General features: G+C 37.0%; 1 protein-coding gene across 1 annotated transcript in view; it reads left to right on the top strand.

Moving 5' to 3' along the window:
- CPE (carboxypeptidase E) overlaps positions 1-24681 on the top strand; it is a gene marked incomplete at its 5' end in the record, with an annotated part of 55648 nt that extends 30967 nt beyond the window's left edge. The window contains 8 exons of the mRNA XM_083862382.1: positions 5565-5761; positions 7509-7676; positions 8596-8713; positions 9746-9928; positions 16117-16256; positions 18266-18365; positions 20680-20798; positions 21997-24681. Of these exons, the coding sequence (XP_083718508.1) occupies positions 5565-5761; positions 7509-7676; positions 8596-8713; positions 9746-9928; positions 16117-16256; positions 18266-18365; positions 20680-20798; positions 21997-22095 (1124 nt within the window). The 3' untranslated portion in view covers positions 22096-24681. The remainder of the gene's footprint in view (positions 1-5564; positions 5762-7508; positions 7677-8595; positions 8714-9745; positions 9929-16116; positions 16257-18265; positions 18366-20679; positions 20799-21996) is intronic.
- Positions 24682-26051: the final 1370 nt, after the last annotated feature.

Below are 26051 nucleotides of genomic sequence, written 5' to 3'. Positions count from 1 at the left end.
CTTTTAAACACATTTACACAAAATGAGGGGTTTGCACATATCACATTTCAGTGTTTCTTATTAAGTTAAAAGGGTTTGATAAAATAAACTTATTTTGCTTTACAAATTATTTATTATTATTTACAGAATCATCACCACCTGTATTGGATAGAACTGTCAGTTTGTGTGCAGTAACACCAACCTAGTAGGCAAAATTGTTGTATTCTGTGCCAAAGCAGGTGGGCTTTTCCCAAAATGCTGGAAGCAGTGCTGCATTGTGCAGCACTTCAGTGTAAGTGCAACATATTGTGGAAAGATCACAGGGATGTGCCAGCAAAGAGCTGTAGGTGGGAACTGTAGGAGCTGAGCAGATGCTTTGCCCACTTTTTGTGGGAGGCTGTGCCAAGTCCTGTAGCTGCCGGGGTGAGAGTGGGCTGCTGGAAACCTGGAGAAAGCACTGAGTCATCCAGAACTTTTGTGGTGGAAATAGCTGTCTTGGGCATGATGTAATCTGTCTGGAGAGTTTAATTTCCAATGCAAGGACATGTAGGATCCTAGTCTGAAGCCCAACTCACAGGCTTTGTACTCAGTAGAATGGAGATCGCATCTTAATTTATACATGTCAGGGCCAGCACAAACAGCTGCTGCTTGTGAGCTTTCACTCCCAAGTTTAAAGTGTCGTACAGAATTTATTGTTAACTTTGATTTTAAGCAGTAGTGTTTAAATAATTACAGAAATTCCCAGAAAGAGCTTGAGACTGATTTTAAATCATACCTGTTAAAAGTGCATGTGTTTTTTTTAAAGGACGAGGTTGCCAAAAGATCCTTGATTTTCTTTTCATCTCATTTTCTTCCAGTGTATATTCTAGCAGTCAATGGCAAGAAAGGGAAATACTACTTTTTTTAAATATCTTTCTTGTTGACTGTTGACCTGTTTCTGCTTTCATATAAGCCACCTGTGAAACTTCCAATACTTTCTTGTTCAGCAAGGTTGCTGATGAATGCTACTATCTTAGTAACTATTGTCCTAAATTTACAGAAGGCCTATGCAGTGATTTAGAAACTAATACTGCATTGTGGCTCTGCCTTTCAATGCCATTTTCTCCACAAATTGTGGAGATCAACATTTCCATTGAAATGCTGTTATGAGGCATGTGCAAGGCATTTAGATTACAGGGCATTAGAAATCTAGTTTTTAAAATTTGTTCACTTTACTATCTTGTGTCTTCATTTATTCTTTTACTCTCTCTTTTTTTTTCATATTTGAAGGAGAAACCCATTTTATTATCTTTGGTTTTCCATGTAGTTGATCTCCAGATATATTTTTTTCTCTTTGAAATACTAATAAAAATTTGCAGTGTAAAAATGTCTTCGTTAACATTTAATGAATGAATTTCTTGCCAGCAAGGTTCTGAGATTTTTTTCTGCCATTTATCTACAAGAGAAGTTTGCTGGTTGCCATATTAAAAATGACAAGCAACTGTAAGTAATCAGAAACACTAAATTTGTTATTGCAGGAATGTTGTTGGCTTTTCCATAAGAAACACAGGAAAGCAGAAGGACTCATTTTTAAGGATATTTGAGGTTTGCAAAAGAGTTCCTTATGCTCTTAAACTTCCCAGGACTTAGTTGTTTGTCTCCCATATGGCTTTCAGTTCCACAAGTGAAATACCGTACATTTTAAGGTTAACTACTTGACATTAGACCATGGCTAGTGGCAAGATGTTGCCTTGACTTGTAGGATATATATAATTAGTAGGTGGTAAACTTTTTTTCCCTATGTTTTAGAAAATTACTGTCTTTACTGTACAAATACTGTACAAATACAGCCTGACCTGAAAACGGCAGTGGTTAGTCACTGTTAATTGGATGATCTCTCTAGCATTAGTGATGTACAAGCTGTTCCCAGGAAACTGTGGAAGACCTTTGCTGACAGTAACTGCAGAACCTAATGGTGACATTCACAAGGTTTGCCAGGCACCAGAAAATCATGATGTTTTAAAATACGTTTTTCCTCAAGCGTTTATCAGGTTGTAATGACTGTACCACACGTAGTCTATTTAAAGGGGATGTAAAAGCCTTCTAAAAGCCATAATGATGTGATTGCTTACATTTCACCAGAATTACTAAAATGTTTATGAACTTGATTGTTGCATTTCATTTCTTATGTTAGAATTCACTCATTCATTCCTTATCATAAACCTCTGTATCTGAGCTGAAATTAGGTGTAAGCATTTATAAATGCCATGAATTGTTTGGAAGACATGCTTTTGCTACTGTGAATGACAAGCTACTTTTTTGTCAAGATATCGTCAGAAAGTTAAAAAAATTCGTTAAAGAAGAATATAAAATATTCAGACAAGAAGAATGTTCTTTTGTGTTAAGTTTATCTTAGACCCTGGGGATCCATGAAAACAATCTTACTTTTTTTTCTGTGGAGGTCAAATAAATGAGAAAAAGCAATTATTATTTATTCGAACTTCTTTTTCTTTACAGCCACTTCCAGTTCTGCGATGGAAGAGGGGTTTTTCTACTGGTTTGAAGACATTGTTTAAAAGTTCTTCATCAAATTGACATTTACGGAGTCTTTTAATTAAAAAAAAATTAAAAATTCTATGAGGCAGTTGCAGTTATGGAACCTTACAAAGGGTGATTAAGGTCTGCATTAAATGGCTCATGAAGGATTAATGGGAAGAGCAGCTCTTCCTCTGGCTAAGTAGTGTGCTGGCAACAGGTGACCCAGGGCTGTGTTCTCCATGGGCTGGGCTGTTTTCCAGAGAAGGCTGAAACTTGTAGAAATGGTGTGGCAGGACATATTCTATGACTAGACCAGGGGAACCATAAAGTGCTAAGGCTGAATGACCTGATTGCTGGCACCCTTGGCTTTTGAGGTATTTGTTAGCCCATGCAGTGGACAGGCAACAGCAGCTGATTCTTTCTCATGCAGTAGTGGGCATGGAATGCTGGCTGCATTGCCCTGATGAAATGAATGAGTTTTCCTAAGGTTTTTGGATACAGTATGAAATTCAGTACTTTGTATTGAGCAGAAACCCAATATTTCTTTGGTTGCTGTGGCTGGAATGAGGAAAGTGATAGGGCTGGGAGCTGACAGGGGTGTGGACCAGACATCCTTGTTCTCTGCAGCCAGAGGGTGGATAGGAGATGGGTTTTTTTTGCTTCAGAGACGGAGATAAGAAAATGCCCAAGGGGGATAAAATATAAATACAGAATTTACATTTTGAAGCAGAGCTGTTATTCAGCTCTCTGTTATCTTTTAATTTTCATTCTTTTTACATTTGCTTTTAGATACTTTAACTAATCTTTAACTTTATGGTATGAGTTGTGTAATTTTTCTTTATCCCTCCAGAAACTGTCATTATTCTCTTTCACTGAAAATCACTCCCTTGTTTGTGGTGTTGGGAAATCCTGTTCTCCTGACCAAGCCCTCTGTGACATGATGATTGCTATATTTGACCTAAGGGAAATGGGGCTGACCTCTTCAATCACTTTTCGTAGGAAACACTTTCTGTATTTGCAGTGACTCGTTACCTCTCCCTGGCTTATTTGGGATGGCTCATTACCACTGAAGATGCAAAGCTGTACTCTTGGCTCACTGTGGACCCTGTGTGACTGTTTCCATGAACCCTTCTAAACCCTGTTAATGATTGTTTGGGGGGAAAGCCAAGTAATACCCTATGGGAAACATATGTTTCTCTTTACTAATTTGAAGCAGGCCTGTAAAATTCAAGTGGGTGAAAAAGGTGGTGGATTAATGCACAGGTCTGGGAATGAGAAGAAAATGTTTCTCCTTCAGGCTTTCTTAGGTATGTCCTAGGGAAAAGCACAGGTGCAAAATGCAGCTGTGTTCATATTTATGGGAGTAACCATTTTGCCTGTTAGTTTGTGAGGCATTTTCCCCATAAGTAACGTACCATTGTACATGTGTGTGAGTATTCTGAGTACATGTGATGTGCAGGGCTGCGTATTTCATTATGTAGTATCCATCTGTTTTCTTGGCATCAGGTTAATTTCGTGGTCTGATTACTCTTGATGATTAAATCTCTTGCATTGGCTGGTATTAGCAGGTAGAAAGAAACAGTAAATAGCATCTCAATGCCAAAAGAGGAAATGGAGGGGTTTAGTCACAGTAATGGCTTTCTGTCTGTCAGATAAAATGAAACTGTTTCACTCAAATTAGGAAACTTTTAAATCTATCTAGCAAAACATTTGAAGAATGAATGCATATTTATAAAACCAACTTAGCTGGAAGGAAAGGAAGCCATGGTATTAATAGCACTGTGTGTGCTAGCATCTTATTACTGGATTAAGGTTAACAAGCACAGACTGAAGGGTCATAAGTAGATACGGCTGCATGCTTGATTAGCAATTACTTAGGTCTTGTTTGTGTAACATTTTTCCTGGCTTGAGTTTGCCCCTTTAATAGTGCTAAAGACTATCACAAAGTGTGGTCGAAGACTGTCCAGAGCCTGTAATTAACTGAATGTTTGATTAAAATATTTAACAACAGTTAACTGTGTTTTAAAATGAAACTCATAGGGGAAAAGGAGCTTCAGCCTAGAAAATAGCATATTCCTCATTTTAGTTCCAGGACATCCCTCTTGACCTCATTCATTTATTTGTGTGTGCACTAAAACCTCTCTGGAATGAGGGCCCAAAATGTAGTCTTTTAAATGGTAAATCCTTCACTGTTCCATAGGACATTTGTAGTGTGATTTAAATGTCCATGTTCATGAGAATGAGACTAAATAGCAGCTGGGAATATTGGATGGCTTTTTTGTACAGAGAATATATATTGAATATATGTTACACATTTAATATGTGTATTATATGGCTATGTAATATGTAGAAAATTTACATTAAATATACACATGAAATAATAAAGATTTACATGAAATATAAATTATTAAATTTATAATTATTTAATATAGATTATATATATGGAATATTTAGGCATATATTTAATTAAGTTTATTAGAATGTTAAATAGCATTTATTGACTTTGTGAGTTAGACTGTGGCACTTGGTTCATAAAATCCAAGCTGAATATACAAAACACCTGCTGAGTAAGATTTTTCAAATCACTGTGATCAACAGCTGTTCATTGGCATTGTTTTCATGAAAGAACTGCAGTTTAATGCATATGTAGTAGAATAAGCTGAAGCTAATCTTTGAGAGAACAGTTAAGATAAGAAGCTCTGTTAGTGTCAGTTTATATATATTAAAACTACATAGTCAGGACATACTTTTGTAGTATTGATGCATCAACTGCATTAGAGCTCAACAGCAGTAATGTTAATGTTGGTGATCAGCATTTATTTTGGCACACTGTTCCCTGTTCTGCTCACTCTGCCTTTGCCAAACAGCTGAATATTAATTAGCCTTTGTTAAGCCAGAGTTTAGAAAAAGCCCTAAATCCATTTTTCTGAAGGAGGTTTGAAGCTTCCTGGGAATACCATGCCCAGCTGTAGTAATAGTCATACCCACATCTCAGATATGCTGAGTGATCCAGCCCATGGGTGATTTTTATATGTTGTTCTAAGACATGTTCTTCCTTTTTCTTTCAGGAGAGCCAGAATTTAAATATGTTGGGAATATGCATGGGAATGAAGCTGTTGGAAGGGAGTTACTCATCTTCTTGGCACAGTACTTGTGTAATGAATACCAGAAAGGAAATGATACTATTATCAACTTGATCCACAGCACACGTATCCATATCATGCCATCTTTGAACCCAGATGGCTTTGAGAAGGCAGCATCCCAGGTTTGTAAGGCTATGTATATAAAAATAGCTATCAATGTCTGTCAGCTTTATCATAATGTCTCTTGGACTAACAGTTTTACAGATCATGGACTCCTGGTGGCAATTGTTGAATGGAACAGCAAAAATAAAGTATTTCCTAATAGTACAGTAGGTTTGTTATGTTTAACAAGAAGGGCTTTATGCTTGACTTTTCAACAAGTAGCCCTCTCTCCTGTGATTTTAAAATATAATTATGTTTATGTTTCATGCATATTCTTTCATCTAAGTTCACTGACTGAACTGCTTCTTAAACATGTAACTTCCTAAACTAGTTATAAATGTTTCAAAAGTGCTAGAAAAGGGAAGATTTGTTTTCTTTAAGGATATTCCCATGCAAATACGCTTAAAAAAATTATTCATGTTCACCAGAGCTTGGTCCCAAAACAACAAATATGAGTCATCTTAATATTAATAACTATGATTCTTAATTTCATGTATGAGGTACTTTAATTAAGATATTAGTCAAGAATATTTAGTATGCATTTTAGGGTGATGACTCAGTCAAGAAACATATAATGCATAATTAGGAAATGGAAGTCAAATAGTAACCCTGTTGTACAGATTTTGGTGTGCATTTCGTTATAAACAAAAAAAAGAATTTTCTTGCTTACGAGGTATATTTATTTTTTAAATTAATATTGAAATATTGAAAGTTCTCATGTTGCTATTTATGATTAAATAAGTCAAACCTCATTAAGATCTTTATTAAACTGATTCTCATGAAATCTTTAAAAATATGCACAGACTCTTTATATTCGGTCTTACATCTCCCTCTGGTGGCAGTGAAGCAGAAGCTGTCCTCAGATTGGTGGGGCATTTTACTACTTTGAAATCTCTCTCTGTAGAGGTCCTGTAATATTACTTGAAACTTTTGCTCCTTGGCCAAAGTACACCTGCTTTTATATGGTTACCTTAAAATTTAAATCTGATTTATAATAAGATTTGATTTAGTATTGCTGTTCTAATTTAGAATATCCTGATCCTGTACACAGAGTGTGACTGTAGATTCAATATACCCCAAGATTAAAACCACTAACCAAACTTAACCTACATTAAAGTGTACTGAAACTTACAGAGAGAAGCTAGGGAAAACTATACATTATGGAGGCATTTCCTCAATGAAAACCAATCCTTACTTTACAGAATCAGTTTAAAGAAATAATTCTGAAAAAATTCTCATTGATGCCATTTCAGTGAACAAAGCTGACAGACACCACAAAAGATTCAAATAAAGATAAGGGTACTTCTTTACCTTGAAGCTATTTAGAAGAACTTGAAACAAGTGCAAGCATTCCTTGTGGGTTCCAGATAAATCTACAGGTGCTGTGGCTCTCTACAATGAGATCTATAATTCACAGTCAGAGCATGAGGCAATGAGGGAAAGCCAAATCTTGGGGGAAGACACCACTGGCACTGAAAAATCTGATACTGCTGGTAATTTTGCATATCTTTAGTCAAAGTGTGTCATATGAGAATAACCTGTCCTGCAAGACCCTCAGTGAAACAGAGGTTGGTTTTGTCCCCACAGAGCTCTAGGAAGGAATAGGGGCAATTGACTCAGCTCTTGGTGCCTCAGGAGTTTTTTCTCCCACATGATCCCTTCTGATTTTCAAGCACATAGGAAGTAAACATACCCATATAAAGCTTTATGTGTAATCTCCTGGATCTACTCATCTCCCTTCTCTTTGTGTTCCCTTTCCTCATTTAGCCTGGTGAACTTAAAGACTGGTTTGTTGGTCGAAGCAATGCCCAAGGGATAGATCTAAACCGAAATTTTCCCGATCTTGATAGAATAGTTTACGTTAATGAGAAAGAAGGTGGCCCAAACAACCATCTTCTGAAGAACATGAAAAAAGCTGTGGACCAGAATCCCAAGGTAAGTAGGGGCTGAATGTTGGGTCACTGACAAGCCCATCTCTTCCCTTTTATATAAGCAAACAGTAGTGACTACTAAGAGCTGTGTGTAAGGTCTTTATTGTTCATGTTGTTCTGAATATTTTGTTCATTTCCTTAATATCCATCTGATGCTTATTGAAATTGTTCCTCAAAATGGATTGCTGTATAAACTCTTTTGATCCATCTTTTAATCCTTATACAATTCCTCAGTCAAAAGATATTTTATATTTTTTTTGTATAGCCTTCTTTCTTCATTTTAAGCTGGTTTTCCAAATGTTCTGCATTTTTACCATTGCCAGAAATTCATTTGTGTATTGTGCTTATTATACTACTAGCTAGATAGCTATTCTCACATACAACACATACATTTCTGTTAAGTTTAACCTTTAATATGCAGCTGTATATCTGGAGGGATTTTTATCTTCTTGTGTTTATGCCCAGAGGAAGTTCTAGAAAACTGAGTGTTGTGACTGCAGTCCCATAGGACTGTGGCCCTAATAGCTTTGTTCTGTCTTCAGACTCAAAATATTAATAAAGTAATTTTACTTTCCATGCAGAGAAAAGACTGCACCAACATTTATGTTTAATTATTTTATTTCCCTTTGTTTAAAATTGGGTAGGCTTTTTTAATCTGTGATGGGAAGAAGTAAAAATTGAGATTAGTTTTTTGTAGTCTTATTCTGATATAGCTGACACCAGTTTTGGACTTACAAATAATCCACTTAATATAATTTAAAATCTAATGTAGGGAGTGATTTCTCTGAAGCCAGAATAAAATTACTGTTCATTTAAATGTCTTGCACAGTGTATGTGGTAATAATTAGGCCCACTGTATTTAATTGAATGTTTCTACATTGGATTATCAATTTGTAACTGCTGGTAATGCTATTTTGTTGTAGCTTGCTCCTGAAACAAAAGGTGTCATTCACTGGATTATGGATATTCCCTTTGTGCTGTCTGCCAATCTTCATGGAGGAGACCTTGTTGCAAATTATCCTTATGATGAGACTCGGAGTGGTATGTAAATAGAAGTTAACATGAATAGTAGGAGATAGAAATTTCATTCTATACTTATCTCACTGCTAGCTAAGATACACTTTATAAACCTTGCAAACAAAAACGTAAAACACTGCAAAATCATATAAACATTGAAAAAAGTTATAAATATTATTTATAGTCATTGCATTGTAATGACTTATGTTATCATGCTAATCATGTGTTTAAAGCTAGTACGACCATATTTTCTGGTTTTGAAGATGATATTTGTTTCAGTAGATATACACAACAAAAATTATGTAATACCTGAGGGAATCGTAGTCTCTTAGATATATTAATCAAGGCAACTTATGTCTTAAATTACCTGGGGCTGTTTCTACCCTCTTAAATGAAGTGAGAAAGATGTGTCTAGGTTAAGGTTTCTTGCACCTGTAAAAATTAATTTCTGAAAGCAGTAGCGTGCTAACAGAAACAAGTATCACTGTAGCCATTTTCAGTATTGGTCCCTTATAAAAAGGATCACATTGTGGCATATCATGTGGTTATCATAAAGTATACAGAAATGTTAGTTTAGTTTTTTCTGCTACTATGGGATGAACACATGACTGAAGTTTCATGAAATCATATTGTTTGTGATTCCCTGTTCTCAGTTGACATTATCACAGTTTAATTACAAATCTTTCTAATATCTGACTATAAAACTCTTTAGGGAGACATCTATGTTTTTGAACTTCCTGTTCTTCTACAAAAATATCTAAAGCCTAGAATAGCTTAGGTTTTGTGGTGCACTTTTTGAGTAGTATTTTCATGAATATTGAGACTGTTGTGATTAGCCACTTTAATGATAGGGCAAGAGTTGATGAAGTAATGGGGAAATGTTAACGTTAAAAAGGTAATGCCATATTAACTTGTGATGCTGTAGGACACTTACCTGTGTACATAGTATTTTCAAGCACAGTTCTGCTGTGCAGTGCTGGTGATCTAAATTGTGAGCCTAGTCACTACGACTGCCCTTTTAATAATCCTTGTTCCTGGACTTTTTTTCCTCCCCAGGCAGTGCTCATGAGTACAGCTCCTGCCCGGATGATGCTATTTTCCAGAGCCTGGCCCGCAGTTATTCTTCTTTTAATCCTGCTATGTCTGATCCAAACAGACCACCATGTCGTAAAAATGATGATGACAGCAGCTTTGTGGATGGAACAACTAATGGTGGTGCGTGGTACAGTGTCCCAGGAGGTGAGCCCACCCCACAGGAGTCCGTGTCACTGGCTATTCTGAGCTTGAGTTGTGTAATCCACAACTTTGGGTCTGCTTAAGGCTAAATCAAAGGCTGATCACTCACCACAGTACATCTATAAAGTCTGATAAAGCTCACTGTGATAACTATTAAAATATTACTTTTTACTGCTTTTTCTACAGTGTTTCTTCAGGCTCCAGGTCATTGCAATTTTAATAGTTCTGTAGTGGGCGAGTGATAGCTTTGCTATCATGAAATATTAAGGGAGTTTGTGGGAGAGGGGAGGGGTAAGAAAAGAGTGAAAAATCCCCTGACAAATTCTCATTAGAGCAGGCTGCTGCTGGTTCATTTGAACCTCAATGATGAAGGCATCCAAGCTGAAGGAAGCAGGGAAGCCTGGTTGCCTGATTTTGCAGTGAAAATGGAAGTGCAAAATTCCCATAGAAAATGGGAATTTGGCCTTGGATTTTAATGGAAACAAAACCAACCATGAAGATACTTGCATTTTCATCTCCATACTTTGTGGCTTGATTAGGGCCTGATTCTGGCCCAGGTGCTGTTTTCCTAGACTTTGGTAGAGCCTTCTGTGCTAAGAGGAGCAGCAGAGCTACTATGGACATGTCCAGACTAATTTTCCAGAAGTCCAGAAGAGTAGCCTGAAATGAGACATTTAATTCAAATGGGACATTCCATTCCTTTCTATTAAGAATTTTGATATCTTTATAAACTGAGCCAAACAGGTCTTGGCATATCTGAATCTTGGAGTGTTCTGCCTCTGCTAAACTGGTAATGAAAACTGAGCAGATTTCTGAGCCAGCTTGTGTTGGAGTGATTTGCCTTTGCTTTGGCTTTGTTGATTTATGCTGGGTAACTTTGAACACACATAACTGTTTTATTCTTTGTTTTTCTCTTGATATTCAGTTACAGTCTCTGAATGAATTTTAATTTTTTACCTGCAGTGAGTAGGAATATCTCAAAACATTAGACACCCTCAGTGGTAGCCCAACTCTGCTTCTCTTACAGTAGAGATGGTACTAAAAGAAGAAAATATTTAAGCTCCTGTGAAGAAATTAAAAACAGAACAACGACTGGTAGTGTTTATGCAGCCAGTGATCACCAGGGACCGAGTGTGAAGTAAAATATTGAAATTTCTGAATGTAACTAAAACCCCAAAGTATCTTTGTGTGAGGCTTTTCAGACTTTGAATTGGAACCATTAAAACACCCTTGAAAACAGAAGTTTGCAAAAGCTGAAAAAAGTTAATATAAACAAAATATTGAAAACTTTACTAGTTAAAATTTGTTTCAATTCAGTTAAAATTTATCATAATGAAATATTAAATATTAGCTACGAAAATGTGGCTATATTTAACTTCAGCTGATATTTCCTTAGGAAAATGCTATGAAAAGCAGTTTTTCCATTATTTTGATGAAATACTTTGATTCTGATTAAACTGCATAAGACAAAGGAAACTTTCCATTGGAAAAAGTTTTTGGAAAGTTTGATTTCCTCTTTTTGGATCTTATTTTAAGTTACACTACTAATTCCCTGAGTGAGGCATTTCTTTTTCTCATATTTGTACAGACGTCAATAGGCAGGAATCCTAGTGCTAAGCAGGATCTATCATCCTAATATGGTACAGCTAATAAAAAATAGAGACAACAATATACTTAGGATCATACAGATTGAATCTGTTATTGGTTTGGGTGTTTTTTCAAGTGTAGAAATCAGCTGGCAAGCTGTGACTTTTGAACAAAAGCTCCATGGTAGTGTTTGCTGACTTAAAAAAACAAATATAATTCAGTGAAAACAGTTCTGCTCTTTCTGTCTCTAGTGCTAAGGAAAATAACTAAACACTGCTCAGTTCAAGTGAAAATTTTCTGGGAAGTTTTAATTTGAAAAGCTCCATGTGAAAACGAAAATGTGGCAATTAAGTTATTGATGGTATCAGTGATCTCTTGCTGTCCACATGGTAATGAACTTAAAGTTAGCAGCAGCATAAGCTGTTGAAAAGCCATTTATGTTGCTTTAGGGAAAGTATTCCACTGTACCTCCTTACCAGAATTAGGAATATATCAAAAGAAACTCTGAAGACCTTGTCTCCATTGTATCTGCTCCTGTTGGAGCTAAGGTGGTACTTCTCTACCTTTGCATCCTTGAGTTCCTTTGGGCTTTTGTCCTCTACTTTCCCCTTTTCCCTTCCTTTCTCACTCTTCTACTAAAGATTCCTTTCTGCACCGAACACAGCTCCAGTATCCACTCCTGCCCATTTTCTGTCTATTCCTGGTCATCTCCTAGGTTCAGCCTTTGACAGTACTTTATCAGAGCTCATTCCTAGGCTCTCATTTTCTAGCTCTGACCTAGGAAAGGATGATTTTTCATTCTAATGAATTACTATAGGTGCTGATTCCCTACAGAGCTTATTAGGGTGCCCCTGGTTGTGCAGCATCAATTCTTTGCCCATATAATTGATCCTCAGGGACTTGTGCCTTCTGTAAAAGGTGGGCCATCTGCCATCTTCACTGGTTCTTCAGTCTGCAGGGGTAGTGTATGGATGGCTCTCGTGTGGCTTTCATGTCTTTCTGAATACCTGGATTATTTCAGTAGGAAGGCTGAACATCTGTGTCAGAGACATCTGGTAACAGTCCTTGGCTCTAACTGGAAGTAAGGAGGAACCCTCTATTGCATTTGTGCTCTGTCCTTCCCTTTTGCTGACCTCAGGATTTCCTCACCAACCTCATGCAAGGTGGCAATTCCCCTTTCTGGCTTTTTGGGTGGAGAGTGTATGATGTAGAGGAATATTTGACTCTTGCCTCTCTCTCTGAATTACACTGTCTGTGAGTTGTTCTCAACATTAGTGTTTGGTAGTTACATCCTTCTGTGGAGCAGGGGTACAGGGAGAAGTTCCCCCCAAGAGTACCTTTGTGCTAAGTCTGAGGCCATAATGCTATTACACGTGTAGTAGTTGTCACCTGTAATTAGTTTATCCATGTAGGTTTTTCAGAGACAGCAAGCAAAGGCAAAGAGGTCATTCTTCTATGTTCAGGAATGGCTCTTTTAGCCATCAGACTCTGGGGAGGAACAAGTTTGTACATAAAATCCATGTTGTTTTTAATGGAGGCCTTTTCTCTATCAGCATGTAGTCAATGATTTCACTCATGCACAAGAAAGGCAAACTGAATTTGCACAAAGAGCTTTAATTTTGGCATTTTCTTAGCTGTTGACTGTATAACTTTTCAACATCCTTAATGACTTTTTAATGTACCTTTTGTGTAGAGCACCTATCTGGAACTATAAATGAGAAGAACAGATAGTAATCAATCACTTCCTAGCCACATGCCTGTTCTGCTTTTACTGTCATTACAGAGTCACCTGAGTCTAATCAGATGCATGTCATTACAAAAATAGCTTTTCAAAGCAGCTTACATTGCTGTACTATTAGACTGTTGTTTAAATGTCTTTTTAAAATGTTCAGATACTCTCAAATCACTTTTGGCATTCAACTAATTCCCAGCTTGGATTACCAGTTTGGAAGCAGTGTTAGGGGTTTTTTTAGGATTTCACTTAATACTAATGTAGGAGGCATTCATAGTCTCCTCATTCAAGTACATCCTGTCCTGCTAAAGATTACTGCCTTTTCTATGTGTAGAAGCTGAAATAACTTAGTGCTGTGGCTTGCAGTTCAAAGTGTTAAGAATTCTGATGCTTGGACTCCAGGAGCACACCCTGCATCCCACTTTATTTATGAAGCTTGGGGTTCCTTTATTAAAACCTGAAGAAATAATTTTTTCCCATATTCTAAGCTTACTTTTGTAAGCAGTAACATAAAGACACTACAGTCCCTCAGTCACTGGAGCAGTGCAACAGAGAAGTTTTTGTGTTCTCAGTTTCAAAGTCCTACTCATGGTCAGCAATGAAGGGCATTCATTGCTGAATCTCAGTTATATCTGAGATACCTAAGCCTTTCTGATTCCCTGTTAAAGTGTGAGAAAGTTAGTGTTGCCCTTTGTCACAGTGAGAGGCTTTGGGGCCATGGTGATGTGCATGCATGTGACACATGCCATGGATAGGGCACTTTGAGGACAGGACCAGTGGCAGTGAAGTTGCTGCAATATTGAATAAATCTTTAGAAATGTTTTGGTTTCTTATGTATTGCACTTAATCACCGTAGTGAACAGGGAGTTAAAGAGTGCACAGCCCAATGCACTCCAGATTACATATGTGGTGGGCCATAGTTAAGATCTTGGCCAGCTTCGCTCATTTTGTGTCCCAGAGATTCAGATCATCAGTAGTTCAATGATGCAAAAGATGAATTTTTTCAGGAGCTACACAAAAATTTCAGACATGGCCAGGCCTTGGGAAACAAACTGTAGGATACGGGCATTGTGCACAAAACTGGAAAATATATTGCTTATTTATTCTGTTCTTGAGAAATAGGGCATATCTGAGTAACACTTCAGGAGGAAAGAGAAATTTCCTGAGAATTGGAACAGTAATGGTCAAGAATTACTGTCACCACAGTAAAATTGCATCATGCCCTTCAGCTCCCTGTTCTCCTCTTCATGCATTTTTTCTTTATTTAAGAAGAAGTACAAAAAGCAACAAAAGCAGCATTATCTAGTGTCCAGAAGAGAGGCATGAGAGTCAACGCTGCTGTCAGGATTTTACTCATGACTCCACTGCTCTCTTGCTGTGTATTCTGAATGGTCCATCTAAAAGTTTTGCCTGCTGGAACATCGGAGCCATCCCTCCCAGGAGCCTTTGCCTTCTGTGTCCTCATTAAAAAAAAAAAAAAAAAAAAGGGGGTTGGAAATAAAAAGGTTCTTTTAGCAACCAGAAAAATCCCTGCGCCTGTCAGTAGCTGGGAGTCTTGTTACCTGGTTGGCAGAAAGCAGCCTCTTCACCCTAGTGTGTTCGCAAAATCCCACCTGACTCAGTTTGCTGTCCTCGGGATCTCTGTGGGATGTGACTCAGCTCTCTGGGCAGTTATGGACCTGTGAGTGACACTGGTGCTTAGTAAAGAGACTGCCTCAGGTCTCACATGTAGCATAGGGGAACACAGGGCTCAATGAATTAGCTGTCCTAGAAACACTTCTAAATCCATCACTGACCTCCATGGGGTGCTCACAAGGCTTGATAGCCACTTTCTTTTCAGGCCTCCATTTGAGAATCCACTGACTCTGCTAGCTAGAGAGACTGGGAAGGTGAGGGATAGTCCTACAACAGCTTCTGCAAAACAAATGTTTATAACCCTCCTGGGGATGGTCCCTCTCCATTTGATTGATCCAGTTACAAAACTGGAAACCTCCTTGGATTGTGGTTGGCCAATTTAAGGAAATAGCCAATATACCCATGTAGTAAGACAAGGGGCTCAGAAATGTAAAAGGATGCATATTCTCCATCAAGTTTTTATTCCTACTGATGATGCCACTATACTATTTATGTTTTAAAAATGTCAGCTATTAAAGTTGCATTTATAGTGATGTTTCTCCTCTCTTTCAAAGGCTAATATTGATTTTGCAGAGGCATTGAGTTGGAGAAACCCTATCCATAGAAAAATTTCCATGTAAATAAATGTTATAAGAAGTTGTTATTTTTTTTTCCCAAGGAGAATGTTTGAAGTCTATGCAGAAAATCTTGACAAGTAAATGCTTTCCATGTAAAATGTTACTAACATGAAATGTTATCTTTTCAGAAAAAAACCCAATACCTTTATAAATCTCTTTTTCAGTATCACTTTATTATGTTTCATTTGCTTTATAATTAATTGTTATTCTTCTTGGCTTACAAGCTAAACATCTTTTTTTGGTTACTTTTTCATATGGAAATATTTTAGCCATAATCTGAAATAATTTTCGTTCCCAAAGAGAAAAAAAGTTATTTATGTGTCAGCTATTCAAAAATGCATGAGCTAAAAGTATACGGGTGACATGCAGCATCAAGTAGAAGTATACAGCCTATTTGTCAAGGCTTTTCTAAACTTTCCCTGGGAAGAAAATGTATTTTGGAATTATTTGGTTTCTCTGACTTAAAGCTTCTGAATTCAAAATTAAGCAGATGGAGTGGAGCTGCATCAATTTTATTTATAGGTGTTCTTTTTTTAATAGGCCAGCATTTCATTTGTCCCCCCTTATTTACTTCAGAGGAATGCAAAATGCATCACTATCTCTCTTTTCTGGCATTGCAGGAATGCAGGATTTCAATTACCTCAGCAGCAACTGCTTTGAAATCACAGTGGAGCTTAGCTGTGAAAAATTCCCACCTGAAGAAACTCTGAAGGGCTACTGGGAGGACAACAAAAATTCTCTTATAAATTATATTGAGCAGGTAACATAGAAGAGGATGGTAGAACTAGTTATTGTGCATAAAGCTTTTAAACTTTGTGCTTTGTGAACATCTAATTCAAAATATCATATTAATCCAGATGTTGCTTTGATTCTTATTTGTCTCTCTGGTGATAAATCCTGTGTGATATTTCTAAATAAATGGAGGAAGAGTGGAAAAGAAGGAAGAATTTACAGTATAGCATCCTTCTCACCCTACTTGAACTGTTGCAGACATTTAATTTTAATTATTTGTTTTGGGTTCCTCAATGAAATAAAAATGCAAATCTCCACAGTCTATGATTGACACCCCCAGGGCTGGTGTGTGTGCTCAGAGAGATGGATTGCCCTCTGCAGATATTCCAATGTGTGTGCAGACTTGGGATGGATCATTCTGTGCATGTACAGGAACCTGGGCAGCCGGACTAGACCATGTAGAATTCCTGAAACCTGAATATTGTAGTTAAAAATGACAAATATATCTTGATATCATTAGTGGTTGCACACCTGAGATTATGAAATGAGAAACACACTTTGTTAGCAGAGCTGATCAATTAACACATTCATTTCTTTAAGGACTTAATTAAGCAGAAATGTTTTAGTTATCCAGAAATCAGAAATATTTGAATATTTGAAGAGTTATACTGTTGTGTTAAAACATTATCTGTAGGCTGAAGAAAAAGCTGTACTTGTCCTGCAGGTTTTTATCCATTCTTTATGGAATCTGTTTGGAATTGTATGGAATTTTTCAGCTCCTCTGCACAGGGGTTAATTTTCTCTGACTCATGGAAAGCTATGCTACCGCATTTTTCAAAATTGCTCATGTATAAGATCCTATTTTGCCAACTTCCTTTGCTCCTGCAGAGCTACCAGCTTTATCCTTGAAGTTCAGATGGTCTGTTTGGCATTGGATTTTATCTTCTTGCTGGATAAGATGACCAGGTCTATGCTCCAGCTCCCCTGGGAGTGCTGAGGAAGTGAAAATATGTAATTTCTGATTTTCTAAGGCTTCTCCCACGGTGTATATTAGAGGAATCTGATCTAAACTACAGCAGCTGAATGCACCATATAGTTCATAAAGGAGAACATCAATATCTCAAAATAAAACTCGGGATCCACAAGTCTTTTCAAAGGACATGGAATCTGAGAGAAGCCTGATCTTCACAATACTTTACTGCTTTGTTTCCACGCTCCCATGAGGTCCCAATCTCCACACAGGTTCCCAACATCCCCCTGTCCCCAGCACTGAGAGTTCCCTGTTTCTGGGCATGAAAAGGCAGTTGATCCTCAGTCTCTTGCTTCTGAGAAGTTTGCTTTCAGACTGTGCCTGAGATACACTGGCAGGACTGGTCTCTCAGCACATGGGGATCATATCAGTGCTTTAGTTTCATATATATAGTGGGAGCAGATAGATTTGGTCCTGCTGGGCTGTTACCTGAGCATGAAGGAGCAAGGACATGCCCCACCAGTGCCCTTCTCCCACACTCTCCCAGGAGAGGAGTGTTGTGACTCTCTGTGGTCCCAGCTCACAGAACTGGATGTTTTGGGTACACAATAGACAGCTCAAGCATCTCACAGAGGGATTGCATTTACTTTGATCGTGCTTCACCTTTAAAAAATGATATCATTAGCTCTACATTCTTATAGTTGATAAAACTTTAAAAAGAAGATTTCTGTAGGCTGTTCTTTCAAAGCTTTTCCATGCATTCATTAATCCCCAATATGACAAAGATTTGCAAATCAGTGTTTACGTGTATTATGATTTGCTATGTATTTCTGAGAATTACTTGCATTGAACAGATATATTATTATAACTATTTGCTGAATTGTTTTTCCTCTTCACTCTCAATTCCATTATGATATTTAGTATTTATCATTGATAGTGGTCAGCTGTAGACTGTGGGGTTCATAGCATGCTTTGTTAGATTTATCAGTAGATATTCCATTGCAAAAAATGCTGTCTTTTCTTAAGCATTTTTATTTACCATTTGTTGGTGCCTTAATTTATTTTAGATTCATCGAGGCGTGAAGGGGTTTGTTAAAGATCTTCAGGGCAATCCAATAGCAAATGCTACAATTTCTGTGGAGGGAATAAGCCATGATGTTACATCAGGTGAGTGTGGTACCTCAGCAGTGCTTTTCCTTGGCTTAGCAACCTGGAGCCATTTCACGTATTTTTAACTGCAGCTTTAAGGGAGCAAAAGTTTGAAGCCAGGATGGTAGGTTGTGCCTCAAGAAGCTTGTTGCCCACAGGATTTCATGAATCTTTCACTTGTATTTTGCTCTCAGAGTAGCTGAAAGTGGGTTATTTTTGACTTCATGGGTCTCTGGTGTAAGTTGGTTTTGGTGCCTCTTGGTTATTAGTGCTCTAGTCTGTCTTCTGATTTGTGAAGCAAATAGTGTTTCACAGCTCTGAGAGGATTTAAAGCCCTGTCAACTATTGTTTTTAGTTTGAAGGCTAAATTTTTGTCCAGAAGTCTTATATTATTCACAATGCAGCCATACCTTTTGGTATGTAAGTTGTTGACAGATTTCCAATTTACATAACCTCCTTCAGCAAAGATAAATTCTCTTTGCTATTTACAATTACGTGATGTTTTTTAGAAGGGCGATTCTAAAAGATTAAAGCATTTTGTTGGTTGGTGTTGACAGAAAGTGATGTGTCACCTCTTCAGTGATGTTGTGCTTTGTTCTAGGAATGAGTTCAGAGGGTAGCTGGCACAGTGTGCCAACTTTCAGCCTTCTGTACACCTATGCTCTCCTATCCTGAACGACATTTATTTATTTGCAAAAGTTACTGATTAGAAAAACAATAAGTGAATGTCACTGCTGTATTCATGAGCTTATTTTATGGTCATTTTCTCAATGATGTGTCTCACTATACTGTCACAGAAATGCAGAATAATATGGAACAGGGCTGGTAGAATATTCAGTCACCTCTGATTTGTGTTTGCACGTCACCTGCAAAGAGACCACCAGCACTTCTGCCAAGCAGGAAAACAGTTTGTGAAAACATTAGTTACCTTCTGTCACTGTAAACAAGAAGGCAAAATGCATAGAGACTGGAAATAAATTTTCAGGCATAATAAAAAGGGAATAAACTGTGCCAAGAGGTATTTTGAGGTACAAGTGAGTGAAGTATGTGAGAGAGGAGCTTATGCTTCTATGATACAAAATTGCATCTAATCATAAATCTTTTCACATCATTGTGTGTGTGTAAGACTAAAAGTCGTGTATTGTCAAAACAGTGATAAAAACAAGTACTCGAATATTAGCACAGTCAAAATGAAGGAGAAATATTCTTTGGCTTTTCTCCTGCTTCTTTATTCATGAGTTGACATTCTGCTTTGTTCCAGTGACAGGAATTAGAATATATCATTGCTGTAGTTCTACAGCAGTATGTTTTTTCCATTCTGTTTTATGAAGAGAAAAATCTGGGAACAACTGGAATGACTACTGACAGTTTTTTGACCATGCAAATAGCAGACATTTAAGTAATGTTTCCCTTTGAGGACTGTGTAGCTGCAGATGTGGTGAAAAAGCATTTAAGGGGCTAGTACAAAGAGCATGGCCAAATCTTCTAAATGGCACTGCTAGCTGAACTTTAGAATAGCTCTGAAATGTTTTCTGGAGGTAGAGAAATTCAAATTACTAGCCTGTGACAAACTAGATAATTGCCTGGTGCAGAGAAGATCTGACCCTTTAGACCCTTTAGAAATAGGGTCATTTCTAGAGAAGGTGATGATGAATTTTGATTCTGTGACTGGAAAGATAATCTATGGTAACAGTGCAGTAAAAGCCTTTCTTTGACCTGTGTGGATCAAGCTTCCATTTCTTTGTTTCTCTGAACCAAAGGAAGAAACCCTTGACAATGCCTGGATACTGAAACATATCAATAATGGTGCTTCAAGGGTGATACACATGCAATATTCTAGGAAATTACGATTTATAGCTGTTTCTGAAAGACGAGAAAAGTAGTCCCACTTATATAAATTTGATGAGAATAGAATTTATTTACACCTGGATTATCAGAATAGTGAAGAACATTAAAAATCCATATCACATTGCAAACAGAATCTCAGACACTTAGCAGGGACTTTACACTGGCTGGGCAGTGCTTCTAAAGTGGAATAATGTCCTATATTGATTGTCCTTTTCTTCAGTGTGATGGAGAGCCTTCAGCTTCAGTGGGCAAAATCTTTCATGGAGGCTCCAGCAGAGCTTCAAAATTTAAATAATCTTTTTGATTACCTGAAAGGAAGCAAATATGAGATATATATACAGCTTCTACTGAAGGAAGAATCCTTTCAGGCAGTCAAAAAGAAAGTACTGACAGGAATATAAAAGACTGACACATGAGCCTTTCTTCTTAGCTGTGTAAGGAGCCTTATACTTATTTATTTGGATTCTTTTCTGCTTCTCTACAGCCAAGGATGGTGATTACTGGAGATTGCTTGTTCCTGGAAATTACAAAGTCACAGCCTCAGCACCAGGCTATCTAGCAATAACTAAAAAAGTGGCTGTACCCTTCAGCCCTGCTGTTGTGGTAAGTGCTCACGTGTGTTGGTTTATCATCTATTATACATTAAGAGGTCCTTTTTTCCCTTGTGGTATACATGTAAGCAGGAGGTGATTTTTCAGAATATCCCAGAACATGCTAATTTAGAAAGTCTGGAAATTACTCTTCTAGCACTTGATGCGCTAGCCACTGAGAGTAATCACACTGTAAACTCATTTAATCTCTTGGTGTTCTTATTTATAATAAAAAGACACGAAGATGGGTAATATTGAGGTACTTAAAACATGTTATTGCTACATGTCTGAATAGCCAATCAGAAGATGACAGAATATCTTTTAATAGCACAACATAAAAAGTAGGAGATGTTGAGGTTTTGATTGAGACATATTTTTAATTTAATTTGTCAAATGAGTACCTGCTAAGGTTAAAAGCAGTGATCAGCTCCAGCTTCCAGCTAACAGCAGGAAGGTAATGGGCCACTGCTTTGTGTAGATATTTAGTATGTGAGGTTAATAAAACCTACACTGCATCTAAGGTTTCAGAAGCATTTTTAATTCACTCTCTGTACAGATGTGGAGGTATTTAAAATAAATGCTGTGTCACTAGTGAATCACTTGTTAAGATACACTAAACTAGCCCATTGTATATACATTAATGAGCCATATGTTAGGAAAAGCTCCCTGGATGTTTTTGATGGCATAAAATTGAATACATGTTTTGATATGCTGGGGGGCTGCAGTGCTAGGTGTTAGCTGAGATTTGCTCAGCTGGTTGGAGAATGGAACTCAGAAGTGTTGGATTTGATGATCCTCACGGGTCCCTTCCAACTCAGAATATTCTGTGATCTATGCTGGCAATATGCCAATGATACTTTCTATATGTAATATGATTTATGTGTCTGGTTATTACTCAATTTTAATTTAATTGGCCCATAGTTTTTGAAATTTTTAGTCAAGTCAAATACAAGTGGACAGATGTCTGGTTCTTTAGGAACTTTTGCTCATCTGCATGTATTTACATAAGTTATTATACTGATATACTGGTATTGCACATATTTAAATCAGCTTTGAGACATTTTGGAATAAACCCAGCCTAAACCTAAAGAAGGTACCTCTTTAAGCCCTATGTTTGTATTAACATCTTCTTTCAATAAATGACTCTTAAAAGCCTAACTATTCTTTATCTGTAAGTCTTACTGATATTTTTGATTGTTTCTCTTAATCAGGTTGATTTTGAACTGGAGTCATTGTCTGAAAGAAAAGAAGAGGAAAAAGAAGAGTTGATGGAGTGGTGGAAGATGATGTCAGAAACACTAAATTTTTAAATGATGATTTTGGCTTTACAGCTTTTAATCTATTATATGTTGACTTAGTATAATGTACTGTGGAAACTCCCTATATTCTAGATTTTGTGCACTTCACAATAATTAACTTTGAATTTTTCAGTCATCTTTTGATTAATATGATTACAAATAACTACTAGCCTCCTAGGTAGATAAATAAGTTATTAATTTTCTTTCATATTGTTATAGAAAATTTACTCTTCTATAAAAATCAGAAAAAATGAATGAATATGCAACCTATATGAAAGTAAAATCTGTTGTGTATTATTTGCAAGTTCAGAATATGTAGGTTAACACTTGATTTTAAAAAAGAAGTATGCTGTAGTCAATTACTGATACTGCCAGGAGTATTTGACAGTGCATAGTAGTAGACAGTGCTCTTCACTGAGTTCTATAATGGATGTTATTGAAAAGATTTATAATAACAGTGTGTGGTGTAATAATGTTTTACAAGAATTAAAATTCAGTATAACACTTTGTATGTCTCTGGTGTTGGAGCTATTTAAATATGTAAGAAACATAAGCTGACTTCATTTTAGTAAGCAGAAAGAATCTGCATAAAGTCTTTTATTAAAGATGACATAGAATGAATTCAGGAAAAACCAGAGCTTTAGTCCTTAAACAGTTGATAAGGTTTGAAGATCAGGTTTTAATTATTTCTCATCACTTGTTAAGCAAATTAGAAATTCTGAGTAAAAGAAGAAAAAGAACTAGTGCATCTCATTTATATGCTGCTTGTATTTGGTTTACAGCAAGAAAAAAAAAAACATTTCAGGCAATATCTGTTTTAATTAAATCATTACCTTTTCAACAATCTTTACTTGTATCAGTGATGTCTAGATAGTCAGCTAAAAGTTCATCTTTTCACTGAAGGCTCTCAAAATATTACCATTTAGACAATGAACTGTAAATCTACTGAGATTGTATTTTTAGTGTCACAAGTCAAGAATGGATTTGTTTCAAGCTTTGTTTCTTCTTCTGGCTAGTCTTATCTAAAACTAGGAACAAGACAGATAAGTGAAATTTTTTCCAATGTGGTGAAATTTTCAGAAAATTGTTGAAGATGATACAAAAGCAACTTCAATTTAAAACAATTCTTTTTGGTCCCTTTTCTGTGTTTTTATACTGTAATGAACATGCTATAGTATTTTGGCTAAGATGAGTGAAATTTGCAGAGCCAGAGAATACACATGGACCATGGTAGGTGCAAGTTTGGTATCATTCTTCAGAAATGACTCCTGGTATGCTACTTGAGATAAGCTAAGCATCTCGTCTGTTTTAAAGCTTACATATATTGCTAGTCTATTTTAATTCAAGATCAGATATTTGATATAGATTTCCTTCCTCTGTTTAATGCCACTCTCTGTGTTTTGATTGGCATATTATTTTAGCTGATGCTCGTTTGGAACCGGTCAAGAGTGCACTATCACACTCCTGCTGTAAGTGAAAAATCACATATTCAGGTGTGGGATCCAAATTTACCTCCTTTGGGTATTTAAAAATTTGCTGCAAATACTATTTTCTGAGAATTTTAAATTCTTTAATAAAAATAGCACTTGATCCTTTTAAGGAACAGGCTTAAGGTGTGACACACAATGGTAAACTGAACAGCAATAAAAAAGCATAAACTTTCTCTCTTTGATCAAGAGTTGCAACCTGCAGCTCACTGGGGTTGTAGTTGTTTAACTCCAAATTTCAGAGGAAATTTACTTACTGCAAGTCATTATATAGTGATGAGCTTTGAATCTCCATTGCAATGAAAAACCCCAGTGGCAAATTAAGAATCTTGTCTGAATGTGTCTTAATAACACCTTGTAGCTAGCTGTGTACAAAAGTGTGCATAAAGGATGCCTGGCTACACCAACTTGGGTGTCTAGGACAATTTGAAAGGCCAAGATTTAGCACAGAACACATTCTGTGTCTGTAAGTAATGATCTTGTTTTTAACTGAACCAGGTAAAGTTGAAGCAAATGGTATAAAAATGAACAAGATGTTGCTGTCATGTGGGCAAGTGGCTACAGGAGTGTAAACTAATGTAATAAGGCAAATGTATATTTGTACAGAACACCCTGGTCTGCCTCTTCCAAACCTAAGAGTTTCAATCCAAATGACACTTCTGGATGGTTTGATGCCTGCCACACATCCAGTCTTCTGTGGCATAGTTAGTGCAGACATTACATCAAAGTGATCTCATAACAGGTTTTAATCCATACCTGTGTGATGTATGTGAGATCATCTGGTCTACTGTGTCATACATTTGCAATTAAATGTGGTGTCCCTTAAGTGATCTGTTTGTTGTGCTCTAGATGACTGCTTGCTATTACTGTGTTGAGAACAGGTTAAAGTGACTAAATGTTACAGCACCAGAACCACTGCCACTGTTTTTGCTCTAGGTAAACATCCTTAAGAACAGCATACCCAGGACTCTCAATAAATCAATTCATTATGTAGCTTTCCTAGTTGAGCTTAGCTGTGTTGTAGGACTGTGTATGTTTAATGGAAGATTAAAGTGTTATGTGATGCTGAGCTTTTGGTTAAAAAGGCACATGCTGTACTATTGTACAATAAATCTACAGATTTATTTAAAATGTAAAATGTGTGAGTAATTTGCAGGTTCAAAATGTGATCTCTTTGGCTGTGCATGTCTGCAAATTGTGCCATAAATATCCTCAGTGGGTGCATATGTCAGTTAATTTGCTGTTTGAACAGAGAAAGGAGATCAGGATTAGAGCTGATATCCCATTGAGAGCCATCCACAGCCCCTTTACTTTGTGCCAGAACATCCTCCTGAGTTCATCTCAGGAGAAAGAGTGTGCATCTCTGAGCACTTTTCCCATGGAGGCTTTTGAGTCAAGTAAGGGATAGTAGTGAGATGCTCTGCCTCCATGCAGGGTTGGTGGGGACAGGGCATACACTATTGCATGTCTCTCTTACAGTATTTACAAATCTTTTTCCATGTTAATCCTTAGGATTAGAAAGAACAGCATGCAGTGTGTTTGCAAATGTGTGGTACTACATATTCCTTATAACTGCTGGGGTCAGGATTAGAAAAATTAGAAAAATGGCAGTCAGTCAAATAAAATCACTGCAACTGAATTGTGTTCCCAGCTAGGTTGTGGTGTTCACATGCATATATGTCAATTCACATATAGCCTTGGCTAGTCCTGAGCTGCTAATAACATAATTAAAGTGTAAATTAAAACTGAGATGGCAGGTTAGAAAGAATTGCTACCAAGTTTCTCTGACTTTTTTTAACAGCTATAACAGGTGTCTTAGGAACACTTAATAAGCAGGGCATGAAAGAAAGAGGTTTCAGAGAAGATAGGTTTAGAGGTGCTTGAATTTGAAGTTAGAAGGTGGAGTCCCAATGAACTGATTTTCTCCTGTATCTGTGTTTAGTTTGACTCATGTCTGTGGAGGCTGTAGAATAGCAGCAGTTCAATGATGGCCTCTGAGTTAGAGCAGCTCTCTAGAGCTTCTCAGGAAACCTGCTCCACTGGAGGAGTGCCTTGTTTCCTGCTTGTGGTTAGCTCTGGAAATGCAGGACGGAGAAATGCCACTCCAGTGCTTGCTTTCTGCCTTCCTGAATCTTGCAAAATACTTGTAATGATCATCTCCTTGCAGGTATTTTATTCCCTGTGTATGTTTCTGTTTGTGTAGAGTTATGTCTGTTATGAATAATTTACTGCTTGTTTAACTGGCTCGTAGGGTTTGGTCATTGATACAGCATCTCTTCCATTATTTCTGACTTAGATAATTAAACCCAGGAAACACAAACACTCAGGAGATTTTCTGAAATTCATGGCATTAAAAACCCCAAAACAGTGGGTTTGTTTGCCTCCTGGCTTTGAGGGTTTCAAGTGAGCTTGCTTCAAGTTTTTGTTTTTAAAGCCTCCTTTAAGGAGAGAAGTGGATGACAACTGAGAAGTTGATGTAAT

Source organism: Zosterops lateralis (assembly GCF_965231275.1).
Source record: "Zosterops lateralis genome assembly, chromosome: 5".
In the NCBI taxonomy this organism is placed as follows: Eukaryota; Metazoa; Chordata; class Aves; order Passeriformes; family Zosteropidae; genus Zosterops; species Zosterops lateralis.
This window is presented reverse-complemented; position numbering and strand designations above follow the sequence as displayed.